The sequence below is a fragment of the Ochotona princeps genome, chromosome 4 (genome assembly GCF_030435755.1).
Source record: "Ochotona princeps isolate mOchPri1 chromosome 4, mOchPri1.hap1, whole genome shotgun sequence".
NCBI lineage: Eukaryota > Metazoa > Chordata > Mammalia > Lagomorpha > Ochotonidae > Ochotona > Ochotona princeps.
Window position 1 is genome coordinate 27534281 of NC_080835.1, and position 20284 is coordinate 27554564.

General features: G+C 52.0%; 1 protein-coding gene across 4 annotated transcripts in view; it reads left to right on the plus strand.

Annotated features, from left to right (window-relative positions):
• Positions 1-3624: 3624 nt before the first annotated feature.
• The window catches only part of WT1 (WT1 transcription factor), a 45921-nt gene continuing 29261 nt past the window's right edge, over positions 3625-20284 (plus strand). For 3 of the 4 annotated variants that reach the window (XM_058663214.1, XM_004585427.2, XM_012927083.2), the window contains exons 1-4: positions 7823-8015; positions 9657-9779; positions 10086-10188; positions 19397-19474. In XM_058663214.1, the coding sequence (XP_058519197.1) occupies positions 8006-8015; positions 9657-9779; positions 10086-10188; positions 19397-19474 (314 nt within the window). In that variant the 5' untranslated portion in view covers positions 7823-8005. Of the gene's footprint in view, positions 4465-7822; positions 8016-9656; positions 9780-10085; positions 10189-19396; positions 19475-20284 lie in introns of those variants that run through there. The other variant, XM_004585425.3, reaches the window with a different exon arrangement.

Here is a 20284-nt window from a genome sequence, read left to right on the forward strand (position 1 = left end):
CCCGGGAAATTTTTGCACTTTTTTGCACCGCGTACCCGGCAGTCAGTATTCAACGGTTTGGAATCAGGACAGCTTGCTTCTAGGTGAGATTCGTCAAAAAGATGGAGCTAATTTTCGAATGAGCAAAAGAAACCTGGGAGTGGGCGATGACAAAAGTCCCTTCCTTCTTTTGCTTATTATTATTATTATTCAAATAAATGAAAGGAATTTCTACCTGCTGCTCTGGCTTGGGAACTATCCTGAGCGCCTGCACAGCAGTCCCGAGGGCGGGGCGGAGGGGGGCAGATTGCAGGATTTGGGGTCGGCTGGGGAAGGGAGGAGCCGCGATCTTGCTGAGCCTCCGGCGCGTTTGGGCGCGCGTCCCTGGGGCAGAGGCGCTAATTCAGTGCTTGTTTCTCTCGGGCGGTCGAGGAGGTCGAGCCACCCTTCCTAGACGACTGCGGCCGGGAGAACCGGCAGAACTTCAGCGTGTTTATTCAGTTGTTGCCTGCCGCCGGGTGACGCCTGAAGCGCAGCCAGGGCGAGCGCTCTGGTCCCTGGGGCCCGAGCTGTGGCTCCATTCTGGATCGGAAGGAGCTGGCAGCACCAGGCTGAAGCAGGGGTTCAGAAATGCTTACTGCCTGTTGCTACCAGCCGCAGTTTTTGTTGTTTCCTTGGTCGCGCAGTCACGCACCTTCCCTGCTGGATTGTGGGAGAGTTTATAAAGGTAGTAAAGCTAGCTGGTGTCCCTTTTTCTCTCTCCATCTCTAGAGAGGCAGAGGGGTGCTGGTTCAAGCCTCCTCTGGACGAACTGGGCTTGGAGGACGCGAATTCGGCTTGGCTCGGCCACCAACTAGTTCAGCGTTCTTGAGCAATAAGAGCAGTACAAGCTGCAAAGTTTGTTGAGGGCTTGAGCTGCCGGTCTCCTCCCAACCTCTTGAGGTAGGCGTTTGGCCAGGAAGGAAACCGAGGCTCAGAGAGGCCACAGACCTCATCCTGGACCACAGAGCCCGGCAGCCTGATGGAGCTGAGATTTCACACTATTTCTTACTCTTCACCGTTGGGCTCTAGCACCAGCCTTTCCTTCCTCGACCCCGGGTCCTTCTCTGAAAAACGAGTTGTGCCGATTGGTCATTCAGGCCCGGGTCCCTTTGGTCGCGCATCCTCACATTGGAGGTGATAAAGCAAGCAAGCATTCTGTTCTCTGCCTTCTACCGCGGGATCACGGGGGGCCTCCTATTGAAGGAAGCGTAGGAACGAGCCCGTCTGCGGTGGCAGGCAGAAGATGCGACTTTCTAGGCCTCCAGGGTGTCTGTCCCAACGCCCAGCTCAGGACGCTGAGGCCAGCTTGACCGAACGGCGTGAGCATTCACTTGGCATTGGATGATGGGGAGCGTCCACGGACCTCAGGCGGGTCTTGAACATGCGCCCCACCCCGCTGACTGCGCGCGGTTCTTGACACGCAGCACCCAGGGCTGGAGGAACCCCAAGGCAGAAAGGGGCTGCACCATTGCTTTTCTGCCGCCCCCTCCAAAGCTTCTGAGAACAGCGGTGAAGCAGCAGACGGCGAAATTTGCTGGGCTTCTGTCCCCCCAACCCAGCCACCTCTGCACCCCACTCCACTCCACATTTGGGCAGAAACATAATTTAAAACAATAACTATATAAGCACACTACCTCGGATTTAAAACTAAAAATAACCGTTCATTAAAACCCATCTCCCTCCAGATACCCCGCCCTCGAGAACACTGGCACGCTAGAGTACAAGAGAGATTCACGGGGTTTTCGTTTGGCATGGGACTCTGTGGCTTTTCTTAAGGAGTTTCCCTTCCGTTAGTTGCGTGAATCCTAAAGGTAAGATAAACGACTTCGAGGTAGACATACAGAATGCGGAGGAGACTGAGGAAAAGAAGTTGCCGGCCTTTTAGGGGCAACTCGGCGGCGAGGAGTTTGGTCTCCTGAGGCCTTTCTCAGCCACAAAGATGAAACACGTGTTTTCTGCGCAGCCCTGCACAGGTTAAGAGATGGGGACGGTTTAGAAGAGTGGGAGGAAAGTAGAGGGGACAAGGAGCCGTCCCCTGGAGCCTTTTATTTTACATTTTCGTTGTTTAAAAGCGGCAGAGATGAAGTCCAACAGAAATGCAACACATGGAGGTGTTCGCGACTAACTAACTCACGCACCCGACCCCTACCCACTGCGCCTCCTGCGCCTTCTCCACCCACGACCCCAACAGAAGGGGTCCACAGGTGGAACTGACCGTGACTGTGTTCACACAATGCAAGTGCAAATCAAAGCAATCAAAGCTTATGAAAGGTGGAATAGATCAAGGCTACTGAAGTACTGGGCTTCTTCGCCCAACTGCAACTACCCTTCGCTCAGGCTCAGGCTCAGCTGGAGAGCGGCAGGTCCCCGCCCTGGCCTGGGGTGCGGGGCCTCCCTGCAGCCTGCCGCTTCCTGCCCCGCGCCTGGCAGTCCCAGGCTGCGCCATCGCCGCTGCCTCCGGGCGCTCCCGGGAGTTCCCACGCGCCCCCCTGAAACGCTCCCCGCACTCCGGGCTCCCGCCCCTGCTCCCTGCCCGACGGAAGCTCGTCCTGGAGAAGAAGTTACAGAACAAAAACTAACCCCCAAACACCTTCTTTAGGGTGCGGGTCTCTGCAAGAATGACTAGGTGGAAGAGTCTGATTTGGCGAAGTCGTGAACTTACAGTCTCCCCCACCCGCCACGATGTGAACACTGCCGGGGACCCAGAGCCCGCAGCTGCTCTCCCTGCCCCACTTCCTGAGTTTTCTGTCGCCGCGCTGGCCCGAGTGCTCTCAGGGAGCCAACCTCGCTCCTCCAGCAACGCTTCCAAACCCTCCCCACTCCCCTTCCTCGCTCCAAATCTAGCTTCGGTTTTCCCAGTTTAGCAGAACTCCTCAGGAGAAAGGATCTACAGGTCCCCGACAGCGACTAGAGGTAGGCGGCAACCGCCCTCCAGACTCCAACCTCGCCAAGTAACCAACTCCCAGAGCAGTGAACACGCCCCCACATGAAACTTGGGTCCCCACCCCCAGAACTCTTCCAGGGGCCGCCCCCTCCCCGCTCCAGCACAGTGACCCCAAGATGATGGACACCGTTAGGGCCCGAAGGCTGGAAAAGCGGGAGCCAACGTCGCCGGCGCGGTCTGTGAGGGCGTCCGCCCTGTTCGGCGTTTCCCTCAAAGTTCCCGCCCTCTTGGAGCCCACCTGCCCCTCCCTCCAACCCGCCCTCTGCACTCTTTGAACAACCCCCGTCTGACTCCCGACGCGCCCGGAAACTGAGGGGGACGCACTGCTCACCTGGAGGGACTCGCCCCGGGGCGGTGAGGCGCCCACACTCTTCCCGAAGGCCAGGATGGGGAGGTGGGGGGAGGGCTGCGACGCAAAGGCCGGCTAAGAGCGCGCGTGGCGGGTGGGAGAGGAGGGGGTATCGGCGACGGACGCCCCCTCGGGCCCGCCCCCACCCCCAGCCTCGCCGTCAGGGCGCCCCCAGGAGCGATACGCGCTGCCAGGCCCGACTAGGGCTGGCGGTGTGAATGGAGCTGCCGAGCCTCCTGGCTCCTCCTCCTCCCCCGCCGCCGGCCCCTCTTATTTGAGCTTTGGGAAGCAGGGGGCAGCCAGGCAGCTGGGGTAAGGAGTTCAAGGCAGCGCCCACACCCGGGGGCTCTCCACAACCCGACCGTCTGTTGGCTCCCCCCCTTCCCGCCCTCCCTCCCACTCACGCACCCACCCACTCACCCACCTACCCAGCCACCCAGTGTCGGGACCGCTGCCCAGGGTCCAGCCGGGGCCCGCCGCCGCCTCGCCGCGAACCTGGACTTACTCCCGCCGCCGCCGGAGCCGGCTTCCACGTGTGCTCCGGAGCCCGCGTCTCAGCACGCTGTCTGCTTGGCGGAGTCCGAGCAGCCGGGAGTCCGGGGCCCGGGAGGCGTCTGGGCCAAGTTCGGAGCGGCCGGAGCTAGCTCCGAACATCCGCAGGGCCGGAGAAGCCGCGGGCCGGCTGGGGCTGAGCTGCCGCCGATGGGCTCCGACGTGCGGGACCTGAACGCGCTGCTGCCCGCCGTGCCCTCGCTGGGCGGCGGCGGCGGCTGCGCCCTGCCCGTGAGCGGTGCGGCGCAGTGGGCGCCCGTGCTGGACTTTGCGCCCCCGGGCGCTTCGGCTTACGGTTCGCTGGGCGGCCCCGCGCCGCCGCCGGCTCCTCCGCCACCCCCGCCGCCGCCGCCACCACCTCACTCCTTCATCAAACAGGAGCCGAGCTGGGGCGGCGCGGAGCCGCACGAGGAGCAGTGCTTGAGCGCCTTCACCGTCCACTTCTCGGGCCAGTTCACCGGCACCGCTGGAGCCTGTCGCTACGGACCCTTCGGTCCTCCTCCGCCCAGCCAGGCCTCCTCGGGCCAGGCCAGGATGTTCCCCAATGCACCCTACCTGCCCAGCTGCCTCGAGAGCCAGCCCGCTATTCGTAACCAGGGTGAGTAGGCTGGGGAAGCGCCCCCTGCTCGCGGGGCGCTGGCGACACGCGCGACCTCTCTCCTCCTCTTCCCCGGATCCCAGCTCTCGCACAGCTGCCTCCCCGGGAGTATTGTGGGGGGATAAGGGAAGCAACGGCTGGGGAGAGGGGGAGTGCACGGCCGCAGCGGCTTTGGCATCCTCTGCCACTCCGCAGAGCCGGGAGCCAGCCCTCCTATTCGCGGGAGCCGGGAGGCCGCTGCGGACCCCTCGCAGCCCGAGACTGCGGGCCTGCGCGTGCCGACGGAGTGGAAGGGGAACCGGTGCCGTCTGTGCAGCTTTGCCTCCGGACAAGGTTTTGGTGCTTTGAGGCACCACCCGGTTGATGCCAAGGCATGACACATTTTAGACGTGTGGACAACGGGAGGTCGGAGCGGGACCAAAAGTAAGTGGAGCATCTTGGTGCGGTCCCGCTCGTGCCCGAAGGCCCAAGAGCTCCCGGCCGTGCCGACGGTGTCAGCACACGCTGGCGCCTCGTGGGTCCCTCAGGGCAGAGTGTCTAGGTGGCTTTACCGAGCCGTGGAGAGCTCCTAGGATGGCCGTTTCGCAGATGGCGGCCGCACAGACTCTAGCAATGGAGGAGAACCCGTTTTATCCGACTCCAGCTGTGTGGGACCCTGGTGTCAAGGGAGCGTCGGTCTTCTTTATTGTAAACGAGAGGCTCTGCCAGGGAGAGTTTTCCAAAACCTAGGGGGTGAGAGCCGGGCAGGTTTATGGGCACACTCCGGGTCTGTGGCCACCTGGGAACATGGGCCACTCGGTTTCTCTGCGCCCATGCAGAGTCCCTTGGCCGCGACCCGCGCAGACCCACCTCAGGCTGAGCCCTGTGTGATCTGGTCCCCTTCGTTAATTCATTCCCTCCTTGCACTCCTCTACTGTGGAGAGCCTAAGCTGATTCGGGTTGATGCAGGAAATGCCATGGTGGATGTATTTTCCTGGAGCAAATCATGCAGAGGCTTCAATGTTTCTCAAATGAGTGGGGATGGCAGGGGCAGAGTTTACATTGTGTCCCCGAAGGTACCTAACTCCGGAGTCACATAGAAGAGCTTGGCTGTCTTATCAACTGCGTCTTCTAAACCAGGGCCTTCAAGGCCACCAGCAGCACCTGGTCCATCTGAAGCCCCGCTGAAACCGAAACCGCCCTTTTCATCCAGAACAATCTGGCTGCCGTGGAATGTGAGGGAGACCCAGGGTCCTCTCCTCTATATTGTCTTTCAGAAGGTGAAATTAATGTGTGGTTTGCAGTGGAGGCACTTCCTGGATCTCCAAGATTCCTGTTCCGTGGGCTGGTGTTACTGGAGAGCTTGGATGGGCCAGCCCTGAAACTAGAAGTCTCCTAGCGCGGGCTACCCCACTGGGGACACAGCAGCTTGGCTTGCCACCCCTAGGGTTAGAAACACATCACAGAAGCGAAGGTGTGTGACCCCTTGTGTGCACACGTTTGTGTGTTGGAAAAGACCTGAGAAGCTTCACATCCAAACCCCTGGGGCGCCACATTCTGCTGCACCATCATCCCTGTTTTGAGTGCACCCAAATTCGACAGGGAGCCGTGAAATCGGGGTCCATCACCTGTGGCGTGGCCACTCTTCTGTCAGCAGGCAGGTTTGGTGCTCAGGTTCTGTCGATTTGCCTTAGGAGCAGAGCTGAGAGTTGGCAGCCAGCAGGTGATACACTTATGGGGACAATTCCTAGACCTCTCAGGTAGATAGGATCAGTCAATAGTGAGAGCAGGACCTGGGAGTCGGGGAGGGGAGCAGCTGGAGAGATGGCCCCAGACTGGGATCCTGTTCTGCAAGCCCCCACTTTCCAACTCCTAGTTGGGTTTTCACTCAGCAACGCGGCAGAAATGGGCTGAGCAGGCCCAGTCCGCGGAGCTTCCTTGGCAGCTGAGAGCTGTAGAGGATGTGTCCCCAACCCAGAGTGGACAAAAAAGGAAGGAAGGTCCTCCTGCCTCAAGAGTCCATGTTCATTATTACGGATTTTCATGTCTCAGGTTCCTGAAGCTCCCTTAGAAGGCAGGACCTGGTCTCATGGTTTGGGGCTAGTGGAAGCATTCTCCCTGGAAGTACTTCCTTCAAGAATGGTCAGGGCTCACGAAGGCCAAACACCAGGAGACAGCAATGGAGGCTGTGTCTGGATACCTGGCCTCAGGCAGTGTAGCCTGGGCATGGCCCACAGACAAGGGCCAGTGCTGGTGTAGTGGGCCACTCCCCAGTCGCCACCTTCCCACCACAGCTTCATAAACCTATTCATGTTCACTATACCGTGTCGCTTCAACAGAGCTGGTATCCTGATCTCCAGATACCGGAGACTGAATGTTAAAGGTGATTCGCAGTCTCAAAGCTCTAAGCTTGTCAGGGCTCCTTGTTTCTTGATGAGGAATAGAGCCTCTAGGAGATGGGTGCACAAGGACTCCTTTTGGGGCAGAGCTAGGGGCTTCCACCCAGACTGCACTCTTTTCCAAGGATCTTGGCCTCACTATTGAAATGAGTTTCCTATGCCTGTCTGGCCAGGTAACAGACTAGTTGTGAGGTTTGTTAAGATACAGGTGGGGTGAGAATTTAGGGCTAAAGGAAGGGCTTTGCAAGGAGCTAAAGGTTGCTTGCCAGGCAGCTGCTGCTCCCCTAAGCCCAGTGGTAGGCAGGGCCCTAGCAAGACCAAACCTTGACATCATCAGGTATGTTGGCAAGACCTGCTTCGTCAGAGTTCCAAAGGCTCCCCCCTCAGGCCGCATGGGAGAGGGTATTTGGTCGGAGAATAGATGTTTTTGGATCTCGTTTCAGATCGCTCAGAGTCTTGCTGGCTGAGCTGAGTTTGCTATCCATCCCATTTCTTGCTTCCCCCATCTCCCCTCCCTCGCACCCCCGCACCCCCGCACCCCCGCCCGGCCCAGGCCATTTCCCGGGTTCCTCCGCAGGCGCGGGCGGGGAAAGGCCTCCTGCCTAGCCTCTGCGCGGTCAAGGTTGCGCCCCCCCTCGAGGGCCAGGACAAACCGTGGGAAAGGCGCTACCTTGGCAGCTAGAGCCTCTCGCTCCAAAGGCCTGTGCAAGGAACCTTTGAACATGCTGCTCCATCCCGCCGGCAGCTGGTCCTTCCCCGGCCTCCGCCCCCGCCCCCTCTGCTCTGGTTCTAACGCCTCCCGGGGACAGCGCGTTCTAATCAGTCCCGGGTCTGATAAGCTTCTAATTAAAAGAACCCTTACTCCGTCTGTCCAGCAAGCGCTTTCATCACCACCTGTCTCGGGAAATCCAAGGGAGGGTTCCAGCACAGCCCCAACCTCGCGAGACCCTCGTGTTTTTTTTTTTTTTTTTTTTGAGGGGGGACGGTAGGCAACGGCATCTTTGGGCTTGAATTCTGGGGCGCAGAGCCAACGCAGCCAGCGCGGGAGCTACCGCTGGAACCGCTGCCCTCGCTGGCTCGCTGCGCAGGGATTGTTGTGGAGCCGAACGCCCCAAACCGTGCGGTACCCCTCTCTGGGTCATTGTCTGCTCATCGGCTCAAGAATGGAGAAGGGTTCGTCTAGAATACGCTTTTTCCCCTCACTTCTGTTTCTCCTCTTTTTTTTTTCCTTTTGAGTATTATAGAAATTCGACTTCCTCTGTGGGCAATGTCAAGTGCTGGAAGCCAGTTTTTCTTTGTAAACAGCTTATCTTTAAGTCTCAAATACAACCAGGTTTCTGAGCTCAGAAGGGAATCCCCTGGGAGCCCCAGCTTGCGGCTACACGGGCATGGATTATGCCCTCCTATTTAGCAGGTCAGAAGTAGAGGCCCTCTTTCTTTGGTCAGACACACTCCTGTGGCTCCCTGTTGGTGCGTGAGACTTGACGCCCCAGCCTCTAACAGCCCAGTTAAATATGGACCGCTCCGCATGGGCTATTCCCACTCGCACCCCAAACCCTCTCGCCTGTCACTGTTCTTGGGGCGGGTGGCTGCGTCTATTGCGAAGGTGTTTGTAACTAATGGTCCCGGTTATCCTGTTCGCTCGTTTGTACACACACACACACACACACACACACACGTCTTGCAGTCTGGCTCATGCAAACGTGGGGGGAAGGGGCGCCGTTTCCCTGCACCTCACCCCCTGGCGGGCGGGGGGGAGGCATTCTGTGGATTTTGGAGACCCTGCAATGGAAGTGGAGCTGGTGGTGGAGGTGGAGAGCGGATGTCAGCATCCGCCTGCTGTATTCGCATGCCATGGCTCTGCCTGGATCTCTGGTAACAGCTACGGAAGTCCCGCATGTTGAAAGAGGGGAACCTCCCCGCCCCCCCCCCCATCAGATCTGGTCTTTAGCCAGAGGATGCATTTTTCGCAGAGGCGGCAACAGCTACCAAGAAGGGGTGGGGAGGTTTAAAAGGATTGTATAGCAATAATCATGAACGATGTTCTCCAGCGGAAAAACGCCTTCCTTTTCTCACCTTTGGAGGCTCTTGTCTTGTGTTTCTGGGCAGGCAGGGAAACCGAGAAACAAGACACAACCTCAAACACCGCATAAGACTTTTTTTTTCTGTTCCGTGAAGCAAGGAAGTTGACCACCGCAGTGAGCCCCAGGTGGTCGGAGGCGGTGGGGGAGGGGGCGAAGGGAAGCCCCCTCCTCCCTTTGCCAAGGGCCTCGCGCGTCGTGGTGTCGGGTGGTGCGGCCCCAGACAGATAACATTACTCGGTAATTACTCTCTCTATTTACAACGCAGGCCATTTCACTGGCTTGGAGTAATTAATGAAAGTTGGTGCGCGGGCCCCTGATTTACAGCTCCGAGTCAGCGCGGGGTCAGCGGAACAGATTCATTTCGCTCGCCCGCGCTGCCCTGCGCCAGAGCCGCGGTGTTTGTTTTGGTGGGAGAATCAACTTTCTCCACCGCCGCGCAGGCGACAGCTTTTACACTTAACTTGCCGAGAGGCTCTCGGAGCAGAAGCGGCAGACACCATGGAAGACCTAGGCGAACATAATTTTGGGAAAGGCCTGGTTTCCAGCATTTGGGTCAGGAGACGATGGGGGAACCCTTCTTGAGGTCATGTCCTGAGGCTTGGAGACCCGGCTGCCCGCCGAAAGTTGCGGGAACGGGTGGCGTGGTATCCAAAGGCGCGGGGGTCTGGCGGTTCCCTATGCGATCCAAGGCCCCTCTCCGACCCTGTGCCCCTCTCTGCCGCTTCTGCAGGATACAGCACGGTCACCTTCGACGGGACGCCCAGCTACGGTCACACGCCCTCGCACCACGCGGCGCAGTTCCCCAACCACTCTTTCAAGCACGAGGACCCCATGGGCCAGCAGGGATCTCTGGGTAAGCGCGCGGGCACCACGCCACCCTCCCCCTCTCCATGTGACGCCTCTGCCAGCTGAATTGGGGAAGACATGTAAAGGGACCTTGGGAATAATTAGCACAGTTTCACTCTTATTCCTTAAGAAAAAAAATTTTTTTTGAGCCTCCTTCGATCTCGAACTACGTTTGGAAAAGCGCCACTCAACCAATTCCTGAGGGTTCTCCAGGAGCGTCCCGCTCTTCGGGATCTCTCTTTGCATGCCCGGCACCGCCCCAGGGTTCCCAGTTGTGGGGGGCGCTCACCCTTGTCCTCACCTCTCTGGGCAGGTGATCAGCAGTACTCCATGCCGCCTCCAGTCTACGGCTGTCACACGCCCACCGACAGCTGCACGGGCAGCCAGGCCCTGCTGCTGCGGACGCCTTACAGCAGGTAGGAAGCGCCGGGTGTCGCGCCTGGGACCCTAGAAATGGGGTTGTGGGCAGGGCGCGAACCAACGGGTGAGGAAACCTCCGACGCGGGGCATACAGGCCTGCGGAAACCGTGGGGGCACCGGCCACGTTCATCCCGCCCGGCCTCGCCAAGGGAATGAAAACACGAAGCTCCACTCCATGTTCCCCGGTTGGCTCTCATTTGGTACATAAATGGGAGTAATGGCGTTGCTGGAGCTCAAGAGTTCCCAGAGAAGTTATTATTTTTTTTTTCAGGGTCTTTACAACAAAAGGTGAGCCGCCAGGAGTTAGCTCCCCTTCTCGAATTTTATTCCCCAAGCCCTCCTTGTGCGCGCAAGTTTGCTGGCCACAACGGCCAGACTGCTTCGAGGGCGTGTAGCCTGGACCACAGGCTTCTCTCCACCACCATCCTGTAGAGATTGGGGCCCGAGGTGGCGCTTTGCGAACGTGGTTTCCAGAGCCCCGGCTGTGTGCTGGGGCGGGACCCTGGCCTCTGTGCAGACTTGGCCTTGGGCGCAGCGGGACCCAGCGCTGGGACGGCTCTGGCCCACGCGCCCCTCCTTGTTGGCAGGAGACGGAAGCCCCAGCGTGTTTCCCCTCCAAGCGTCTCCACCCCGCGTCCCCATAGCTTCTTTCCCGTCTCTCGCCCCACCTTCCACCTTCTCTCTTCCAAATTTATTCTTCAACTTTGGGTGAACTTGGCCGGCATCCCGCGTCTCCGATAGGGTTGCCTAGTAACTGTGGCGCACACCCCGGCGAGCTTGAGGAGGGGGTGGGGACGCGGCAGGTGATTGGGCGCGCATTACCTCATAGCCACCCCCACCTCCAGGGTGCTGCGGGGATCCTGACACGGACGGCCCCAAGCCCATCCCCATCCTCCCGCCCTCTGAGTCCGCGCGGGGTCCCGGGGCTGACGTCAAGGGAAGGAGGTAGTGAGGTAATGAAGGAAGGAAAGGCGCCTGCCCTGGGAGATTGGGTGGGGGCACGGCCGAGCCTGGGGAGCCTGTGATCGCACACGTGGAAGAGGGGCGGTGGCAGTGCATCCCCACTTCCCCCTGCACTGAGGGGGAGCCCTGGCTCACCCACCTCTTGATCATCTGGGACTGTCCTTCTCTGTGAAGTTTCTGGAAACCTTGACTTAGGGTTGAGTTTGTGGTTGCTATAGAAGCAGGATAAGTTAGATTGGGTTTTATGTTTTCTTTTTTTTTTTTTTTTGGTAAGCTTTATTTATTTTTATTACAAAGTCAGATATACAGAGAGGAGGAGAGACAGAGAGGAAGATCTTCTATCTGATGGTTCACTCCCCAAGTGAGCGCAACGGCCAGTGCTGCGCTGATCCAAAGCCAGGAACCAGGAACCCCTTCCAGGTCTCCCACGCGGGTGCAGGGTCCCAAAGCATTGGGGCCGTCCTCGACTGCTTTCCCAGCCACAAGCAGGGATCTGGATGGGAAGTGGAGCTGCTGGGATTGGAACCGGCGGCCATAAGGGACTTTAGCCACTAGGCCACACCACGGGGCCCGGGTTTTGTGTTTTCTAATCCAGCTTCCAGTTGACCACTGTAAAACAATGTTGTCAGATGCATCTTTCAGAATTATTTCTGATTCTGGAATTTTCTTTGGTCTTATTTTTGCATGAGTTTTGACATACGTTTTGAATGATTTCCAAAGTGTAACACCTTAAAAACAAACAAATAAACAAAAACCAACTTTCTGACTCTTGTGGGTAGAGTCTTGAGTGCTTCACTTATTATAAGTGCACAATGATTTCAAATCACTTTCCAAGTAGTATTTCTGTGGTAATGATGAGTGGGGAAACATGAGAATGTTTTAAAGTCAGGATCTATACGACAACATTACTGCAGCAGTATCACTTCCATCATTTCCACATTCTTAAAATGTATCCATGTGCTTCTGTGAATGCACTCTTTGAGAAGCATAAAAATAGAACCAAATTTTAATTACCTGCTGGCTGAAGTAGCAGCCTTTTCAGAAAGGTATGTGTGTGTTTTGTTGGTTTACCTTGTTGATTTGAGGCCAACCTCCCAGCTGCTTTGCCCCTGCCCTCTGTCTGCATAGTATTTGCCTATCTTGTCTTACGATCTGGATTCCATGTTTGATCTGACATAGAGGCAGTGGTTACCCATCTTACAGAAAATGGGCAGTGCACCTGTGAGTTTGCTTTGAGGATGTTCGCAAACTTCCAGTTCTTTCCTTATCATCTGCCCAGTTCTCTCCTGTCTCAGGTTAGAGAATTGCTAGCTGCACACATTTGTGTGAGTGAGAAATGCCCCAGTTATCTTATAGGAAGTAGTAGGGATGTGACTTTTGTCATCCTTTGTAGCCCCAACTCCCAGATATTGAAGAAGGGTAAGGTTTTTTTTTACAGGTCTCCAAGACCTGTGCAACCAGATGCTAACCCCTCTGGAGATGGTAGCGGGATACATTCGTGAGCTGATGTAACATACTCACTTGGCTTTATTGCATGCTGTGTACTACTCAGTGCTCTCATTTCCTCCTTCTGACTGCTCTGTGAGGCAGGTATAATAATCTCCATTTTACTGATGAAGAAATAAGTTCAGAGACTTGAAGTAACTTACTGCAGGTTGTACTGCAAGTGAGTCGGTACTAGGATTCAGTTCTCAGTCTCTTTGGATTCAAGGTGCTGAATGACAGAGGGACTCTGGAACATTCAGTGCTGCCTACCTGGCTTGTTCCCCTTCCGTAGTCCATGCCAGCATTTCTGCTGATGAGTAACATTCTCAAATACAGTCATAGACTCCGTAGTGCTAGGTACTACTGTGAACCTCTTTAATCCACATCATGACTCAAGTGGGTGATAGATTACTACCCCATTTTACAAAGAAGGCAGCACAGGCACTGAGAGGTGGATTTCCCCAGTGTGACAGAATGAGGGACAGAATTGGTGGCCATGTTCAGGAAGTGAGGTTGCAGAACCTATCCTGTTCCCCTTTGCGTGCCGTTCCCTCTCTGGATAGAGAATTGCCATTCTCTTTCTGAGAATGGCACCTGTCCACAAGTACAGCAAGCGTTCCTCTACCACAGTTGTAAATTCCTATTATCCATCCATTAGTTTTATCCATAGATCTTCATGGAAAGAATTTGGTGGCTTAAGGGCATTATTTTCCCCAGGTGAGTGTTGTCAGAAGCAGACTTGAGCTTTCTGCTGAAGCCTCAACTCACAAAGCAGCTGTCTTCCACTCCAAATCCTCCGGCTGCATCTTTCCCAGTGGCCATGAATGTCAGGGTGAAGTTCTGTCCAGGCACCTAAAGAGTGTGAGGGCAGAGACCCTTTTTCTGTTTATCCACACTCAGGAGGAATGACTGTTCCAGGTGGTGTTGGTTTGTGTTTCTTTGAGCAAAGTCTCCCCTCCGTCCATGAGCTCTCCTGCCCAAGTCCAGGTAGGCCTCTAAGCTTGAACTGCACCACCCCCTCCTTTTCTGCCTAAAAGAGGCAGCTGCCTGGGACTTCTAGACTTTCTTCCCTTGACTCTTCTTCCCCAAGTTCCTGCTGCACCTTTTGCTCGTTGGCCTTCGTGGAGTTCCTAGTCCCTGACCAGTAAATTCATGATGTGAATTTCACAGCTACTTTGAAGAGTTAGTCTTTATAATGCATTTAAAAGTTATTTCCTGCACACTGATTTTTGTTTGTTTTGACATTTTAGTCATTTTCCTTTCTTCTCGTTTGTAGTCATTTGAATATCCCTCTTTAGCAGTTGTGCAGCCAACCTAAATCAGAATGGTTCCTTTTGTTGCGCCTTGGCCTTGAGCAGCTCCAACTGCTCCAACTCTGGGAGCAGTAATTATTGGGCTGAATAAATTGAATTCTGAACTCTGACGACTCACGGACGGTGATGTTGGAAGGGGAACCTGTTTCCAGCAGGTTGTCATTCTTGTAAAAAAAAAAAAGCAAAGCAAAGAAACAAAACTGAGTGAGTGGCCACAGCGTTTCCTGGGAGTCTTAGGATCAACAGGCCATTGGGATTGCGATTCTTCATTGATACACACTGAGTGGCGATCTGAGCCCAGGACGATAGAGTCAGACATAATGAGACCTCTTTGCTTGTATATCCATGCATGTCTCACACAGTGCAGTTTTGGTATTTGTTTACCATCTAGGTAGGTAGAAGGTAGAACTTGGAAATGACTTCAAGGGTGGTAGGCAGTGTCATCAAAGCCATAAGCTTGAATTGAATTTGTCTCCAGGGAAGGGGAGAAAATCTAGCTCCAAATAATCCCCATAACTTTCATGCCAACCAAGTGTTTATCCATAAAGATTGAATCCCAGTGGGTTGGGCTTTGCTTAGCCAGTGAGTCTACAAGAAATGACAATATGGAGAGGGTGGCTGTGAAATAATTATTTGCTGTAGCCTACTGGGCAGAAATTTCAGGGCAGACAGCCTCCAAGGCGCCTGGTGGGGAAGAGCACAGGAAAGGGCTGCGTGGATGTCTGGCTGCGGCCCCTGTGCAGGAGCCTGGGTTATCAGGTACAGCTAATCCCCCAGGGGCCTCCAGCAGCGCGGGAGCTGGAAGCATAGAGATTTCTGATCACGGATGCTTCTTTGCGTTTTTTTCTTGTTTGGTCTGCTTTTCTTTTTCTGTCTTCTTCCTTCTCACCCTCGCCCCTTTATATAAATTTTATCTTTGGTAATTTTTACATGTTTGATTTGATCTCTCCTACAACCAAATATTACTTTGCCAGCCAGCAACCACGTGCAGAAAGAACCTTAATCTCAACCAGATTACATGGGTCTGTTCCAGGGGTGACACGAACTTTTCTTCCTTGTTCTGCTGAATATAGTAAACATGCTTCATGATGAAAATGGGCTTGAATCGCACACTCACTTGGAAAGTGGGGGAGTTCTGGGCTAGATAATAGCAGAAGATTTTTTTTTCTTCCTTTCTTTTTGTGCAGAGGTCGAGAACTCGGTAATACCACAGTCCAGGCCAAAACAAACTCTATATGATCTACTACTGATTTCCTTTCAAGTTCCCCTTTTTGCTAGGACTGACTTCCTTTTATTTTACTCCAACTTGCATTAATCCCAGTTATAGAAGTTTCTTTTCCTCTTTCTCTCTTGCCTCCAACTTCAAACATTTCTTACATAGGAAACAAGTGCCTTTAAAAAAAAAAAAAAGGTTTACTTAAAAATACATAAGGAACATCATTACTTTGGGAATATATCTTGCAGCCTGCAGTTTGAGAATTCACTTCCGAACAGGCAGGGTTTGGCGGCTGGAGCTGAAATGCCTACGTGACCGCTGCCTATCTGATCTCCTCTGGGAATGAGGTGGCTGATACCTACTGTGGCTGTTCAACAGCTGGATGCTTCACTTGCCAGAGAGGGGACATGTTCATCATTTTGTGGTCTTCCCTAATGATCGCTGCGTCTTGACTGACTGCCCAAATGGATCGGGGCCTGAGTATGCATTGCTGGGGGCCCAGTATTTTTAACGTGAGTCTACGTTCTGTCACTTCTCCAGCAGCAGTTACTATCACTGTTGTCACTGATTCCTAGTTGAAAAGTTGTGCCAGTCAGATGGACTGATTGGGTTTTTACGTAACCTCAATCAACAGAAGACAGGATGTGGTTAAAACTGTACTCGGGTCCTATCTCTGGCCTTAGGAAACCTGTTAGCAGCTAGAGGACTTTCTGCAAGCTGTTCTCACCCTTTTCCCCAACTAAGGGTTTGCAGGCTGAGCCATCAGGACAACAATCAGAAAGTAAGTAGTGACCTTAGTTAGCTGAAGAGTATGCTTTGGGCATCGCCTACCATTGTAACTTCCAAGAGACAGAGTATGTCACCATGCTGTTCTGTTCTCTTTCAGTTCCAGACGCTTATCTCTATTACTGTTGCCACTGTATAAATGATAATGCCAGGATAAAGCTCACAGGCCAAAGAATGCCAAGATGCCTGCAGATGAGTGGGACAGGGTGCGGTTTGCCAACGTTACGCACCTGTCTGAGCCCTAGTCTGCATCTGGGGATCGCAGTTACACATACTTCACAAAGTTGTGGTGATCCAGGTTGAGCATGTATGAAAGTGCTATACAAAACTGGATAGGTAAGAAGAAAAATGAAGTGCCTTTTTAGTATTATCTTCAGAGAGGTGTTACCTTCTTTGAGCCTCATTTATATTGCTATAAAATTTGAGATTGGTATTCTACTTGACAGATGAAACAGGTGCAGAGGTTGAACTGGTTTGCTTCATATCCCACAGTTCAGAGATTAGCACTGTCCAATGGAAGCATCATACATGCTGTATATTATAATTTGAAAGTTGCTGGCACCTACATTGAAAATAAGTAGGATTGAGGGGGAGAAAGAGATATCTTCCATCTATTGGTTCCCAGTAGTCAGGGAGAGGCCAGAGCTAATTACTCCATCCTCTTCTATGTGGGTGACAGGAATTCAAGTGGTTGAACCATCATCTGCTAACCTCAAGGTGCATTAGCAAGAAGCTGGATCAGAAGCTGAGTAACTAGGACTTGACTGAGGCACTTCTGTATGGAATGCACGTGTCCCTAGTGGTGGTTTACCACTGTACCATAATGCCCACCTCAAATTATTTTTAGAACTTTGTATTTGACTCGACTCATAAAAAAAAAGATGTGCTTATTGAAAGGCAGAGTTACATAAAAAGAGAGGAAGGGTAGGGAGAAAAAGAGAGAACTTATAGCCAATAGTTCACTCCCCAAATGGCTGCAACAACCTGGACTGGGCCAGGCCAGAGCCAGAAGCTTCATCCAGTTCTACCACCTGAATGCAGGGTTCCAAGGACTAGTGAATTGGAAATGGATCAACCAGGACTCAGATTGGTGCCTGTATAGGGTGGCTGCAGGTGGCAGCTTTTATCTGTTAACTCCACAGTGCCAGACACAAAATGTAATCATTTCTTTGTGTGATGCTAGTCATATTTCAAGTGCTCCGGTGTCACCTGTGGCCAATGGCTACCTCATTAGACAGTATAATACAGAGTATGTATTAAACATTAAGAGGATATATATATGTATATATATATATATATATATATATATATATATTTTTTACATGTAAGACATAAACCCCATGTTTGAGAAAAAAAAGTTTGTATCCCAGGAGCCAAGGAAAGGCTCTGAAAATAGTTTCTTTTTTGTGATAACTGCTTACAGGGATCTTTAGGAATCAAAGTATTCTTTAGATAATGTAAGAATCCGAAATCATAAAGTTAGATATTCGAGATTCATTCACCCTTATGCATAAACCTATATCACTCATCTTACTTCCTGACCTCTTGAACATTTCCTTAGTTTTAAGGCAAGGATGAAATAATTTCAGAAAGATCCCACATCCCAAAAGGGCCTAGGAAAATTGTCAACTGGGGCTGAATGATTTTAGCTGGCAAACAATTTTTTAAAAATTAGTGACAAAAATATAGAGCTGCCTGGGGAATACAATGCCTGTTGGGCGAGATTAATGGCAAGATTAATAAATGGATTGCTTGATGAAAAGGCACAGGAGAACAAACACTAGTAGAGAGGTTGTGGAGGAGGCTGCTTATTAATGAACTGTCAGCTCAAAGAAAGTTCAAGAAACTCTCCCGTGGTCAGTGCTGCAGGCTGGCACTTCTAATAAAAGTTGGGGTCCTTCAGGAATTAATTATACCAGCCTTACAGCAAGAATTCATGGAATTGCGAAATGTAGTGGCACAGACCAGCACGGGCTGCTGCAGCAACTGGGGAAGCTGCAGGAGAAACTAATCATTTTTTTTTCATTGATATGAAGGATATTGTAGTAGCATAATAGCCAGTCAGACATGGGGATGAATAATGGGGTCCAGATATAGCCTGACTAATGAAACTACACATACTTTTTGAGTTTCAAGCCACTTCACTTTTCATATGCAAGATCGCCCCCACCCCTGGAATCCGACTTCCTTCTTCTCCTGCATACCCAGCTCTAAGGAGTTCCAAATCATTTTCAGAGTGATGATACAGGAGTCAGATGGACCCTACTATGATTTATCAAGCTGTGTAGAGAGAACACACAGTATTCATTTATTCCACAGTGCTGTAATTTCCATCACAGCTTCCCCAGGTTCTCCATTTGGTTGGCCTCAGAAAACCCTCTCTGAATTAAAAAGTTGGAGTTGCCTCTGTCTGGATGAAGCAACCCAAAGGAATGCTGGGATAAGACAGAGGTTGTTCAGAATTTGCAGTCTGCAATGGCATGTTCAATATTGAATCCTTATCTCCTTTCACTTCTGCGGTGAAGGTGGAGTGCAACCTTGCTTCTGTAATGTGTTTAGACCAAGGGGTTTCAGACAGGCCATTAATCACCTTGGTCTCGAATTGCATAATTAACCATTTCAGTTCAGGCCCAAGTTTATTCCTAGTAACGCTTGACAGTTTAGGACATGTCTGGCCATTGGTTTGTGTACTGTTTTTCTAGGAATGAGATAAATATAAACGGGTCGAGAATCACTTTTGGTTGCCTTACATGGGGAGTATTTTTCTTCTGTGAGGTCTAGATCTAAGTGACAGAGCCTTGTTTCGCCTTTTAGAGCTGGGTTTGGCTTCCCAACCTCCTCACCCCCCTGGTTGCCTCCATCTGAGTTGTTCGAGGATCATAAAACATATGGAGAATGATTCCTTTGGCGGTGGGTAGGGTTTATCATTCCCTTTCTTTTGCTTGTCACATCCTTGCCTATTAGGTCATCCATCACCCATCACTCTGACTTTTCAGCCCCTCATAATCCACATGATACTTATCCTTTGGATTAAAACAAGTTAATGGTCTTTTCACGAATAATTAATCTGCTGTCTTTTTACTCTCAGCTCCAAGCTTTTAACTTTAATGTTGAGTTATCCAGCTTGTGTTGCCTTTCGAAGTTTCACTCCCTTTAGCTTCTTCCCCTCCAAAGTTCAATACCTCTTTAGAAACTTCTGTGTTCGCCCTACTAGGTTTTTTTTTTCTTTTTAAACCCTCCAAATTACTCTCACGTCATTTCTGCTGGTGTGAGGTGAATAACTGCAGAGATCAGTGGGATGAAATGAAAACCACTTCAGACCCATGTAGTCTATCATTCTGGAGGAACCTGGAGGTCTGCACTGAGAAGAACAATTAAAAACTGCACAAGCACTTAGCTGTTTGTGGTTATATTTCTAACTCTGGATATTTTTCCTAACAGCGACAATTTATATCAAATGACCTCCCAGCTTGAGTGCATGACCTGGAATCAGATGAATTTGGGAGCCACCTTAAAAGGGTAAGTTTTTCTTTACTCTGTGGTCTTTTATTAGTAACTTAGATCTGTTTGAACCATTGTTAAGATGCTGATAGTTTATGAAGAGAGTAGTTTTAGCAAAACGGGCTCAGCTTTTGGTTGTATTAAGATGCTGTCTTCCTTCCTCCAGTTTGTGGCTTGTGTTTGGGATGAAATTTTCCAAAGTATAAATACGGGAGGCTTTTGTTGAGAATATTGAGAACACTTTATGTGGTTTTGTGGAATGTTTTTCATAGAGGTGTCCATTCAAACGCATTGAATGTTTGGTTTCCTAGCGCTATTATAGATGACTACTGTATTAGCTAATCAAGAAATGTTTTGAATGTGCAAAATCCAGGGTCAAGTTTACGTGTATCTGTGTGATGATGATTTGGACAATCCAAAGGCAGATATTCTCATGCCCCAGCTCATTTTTTCCCTATTTATGTGATACAGTTATAATAGGGAGACTACAGCTATGAAATCTAGGCAGAGCTTGCTTTCAACAGCAACAGAACTCATTTTGGGTTTTCTAACAAGTCTGAGAAGATGGAAAATAGAATGTAACATGCAGGAAGTGCCTGTGAGGTATTGGGTATTCTTCTAGGTCACCTCATCTCATTTTCCTAACCATGAGGTCTGGGTACTGTTCGTTTGTGTTACAGTTGAGTACATAAATCAAGTACACAAAGTAACTTCCCAAGTTTATTCCTGCTCGCTGGTAGAGCTGGGATTCCAAGCCCAGATCTGATTCCAAAGCCCAAGTGCTTTCCAGTCTCTTTGTAGCACCCTCCACCTCACCACTGGGCCCCA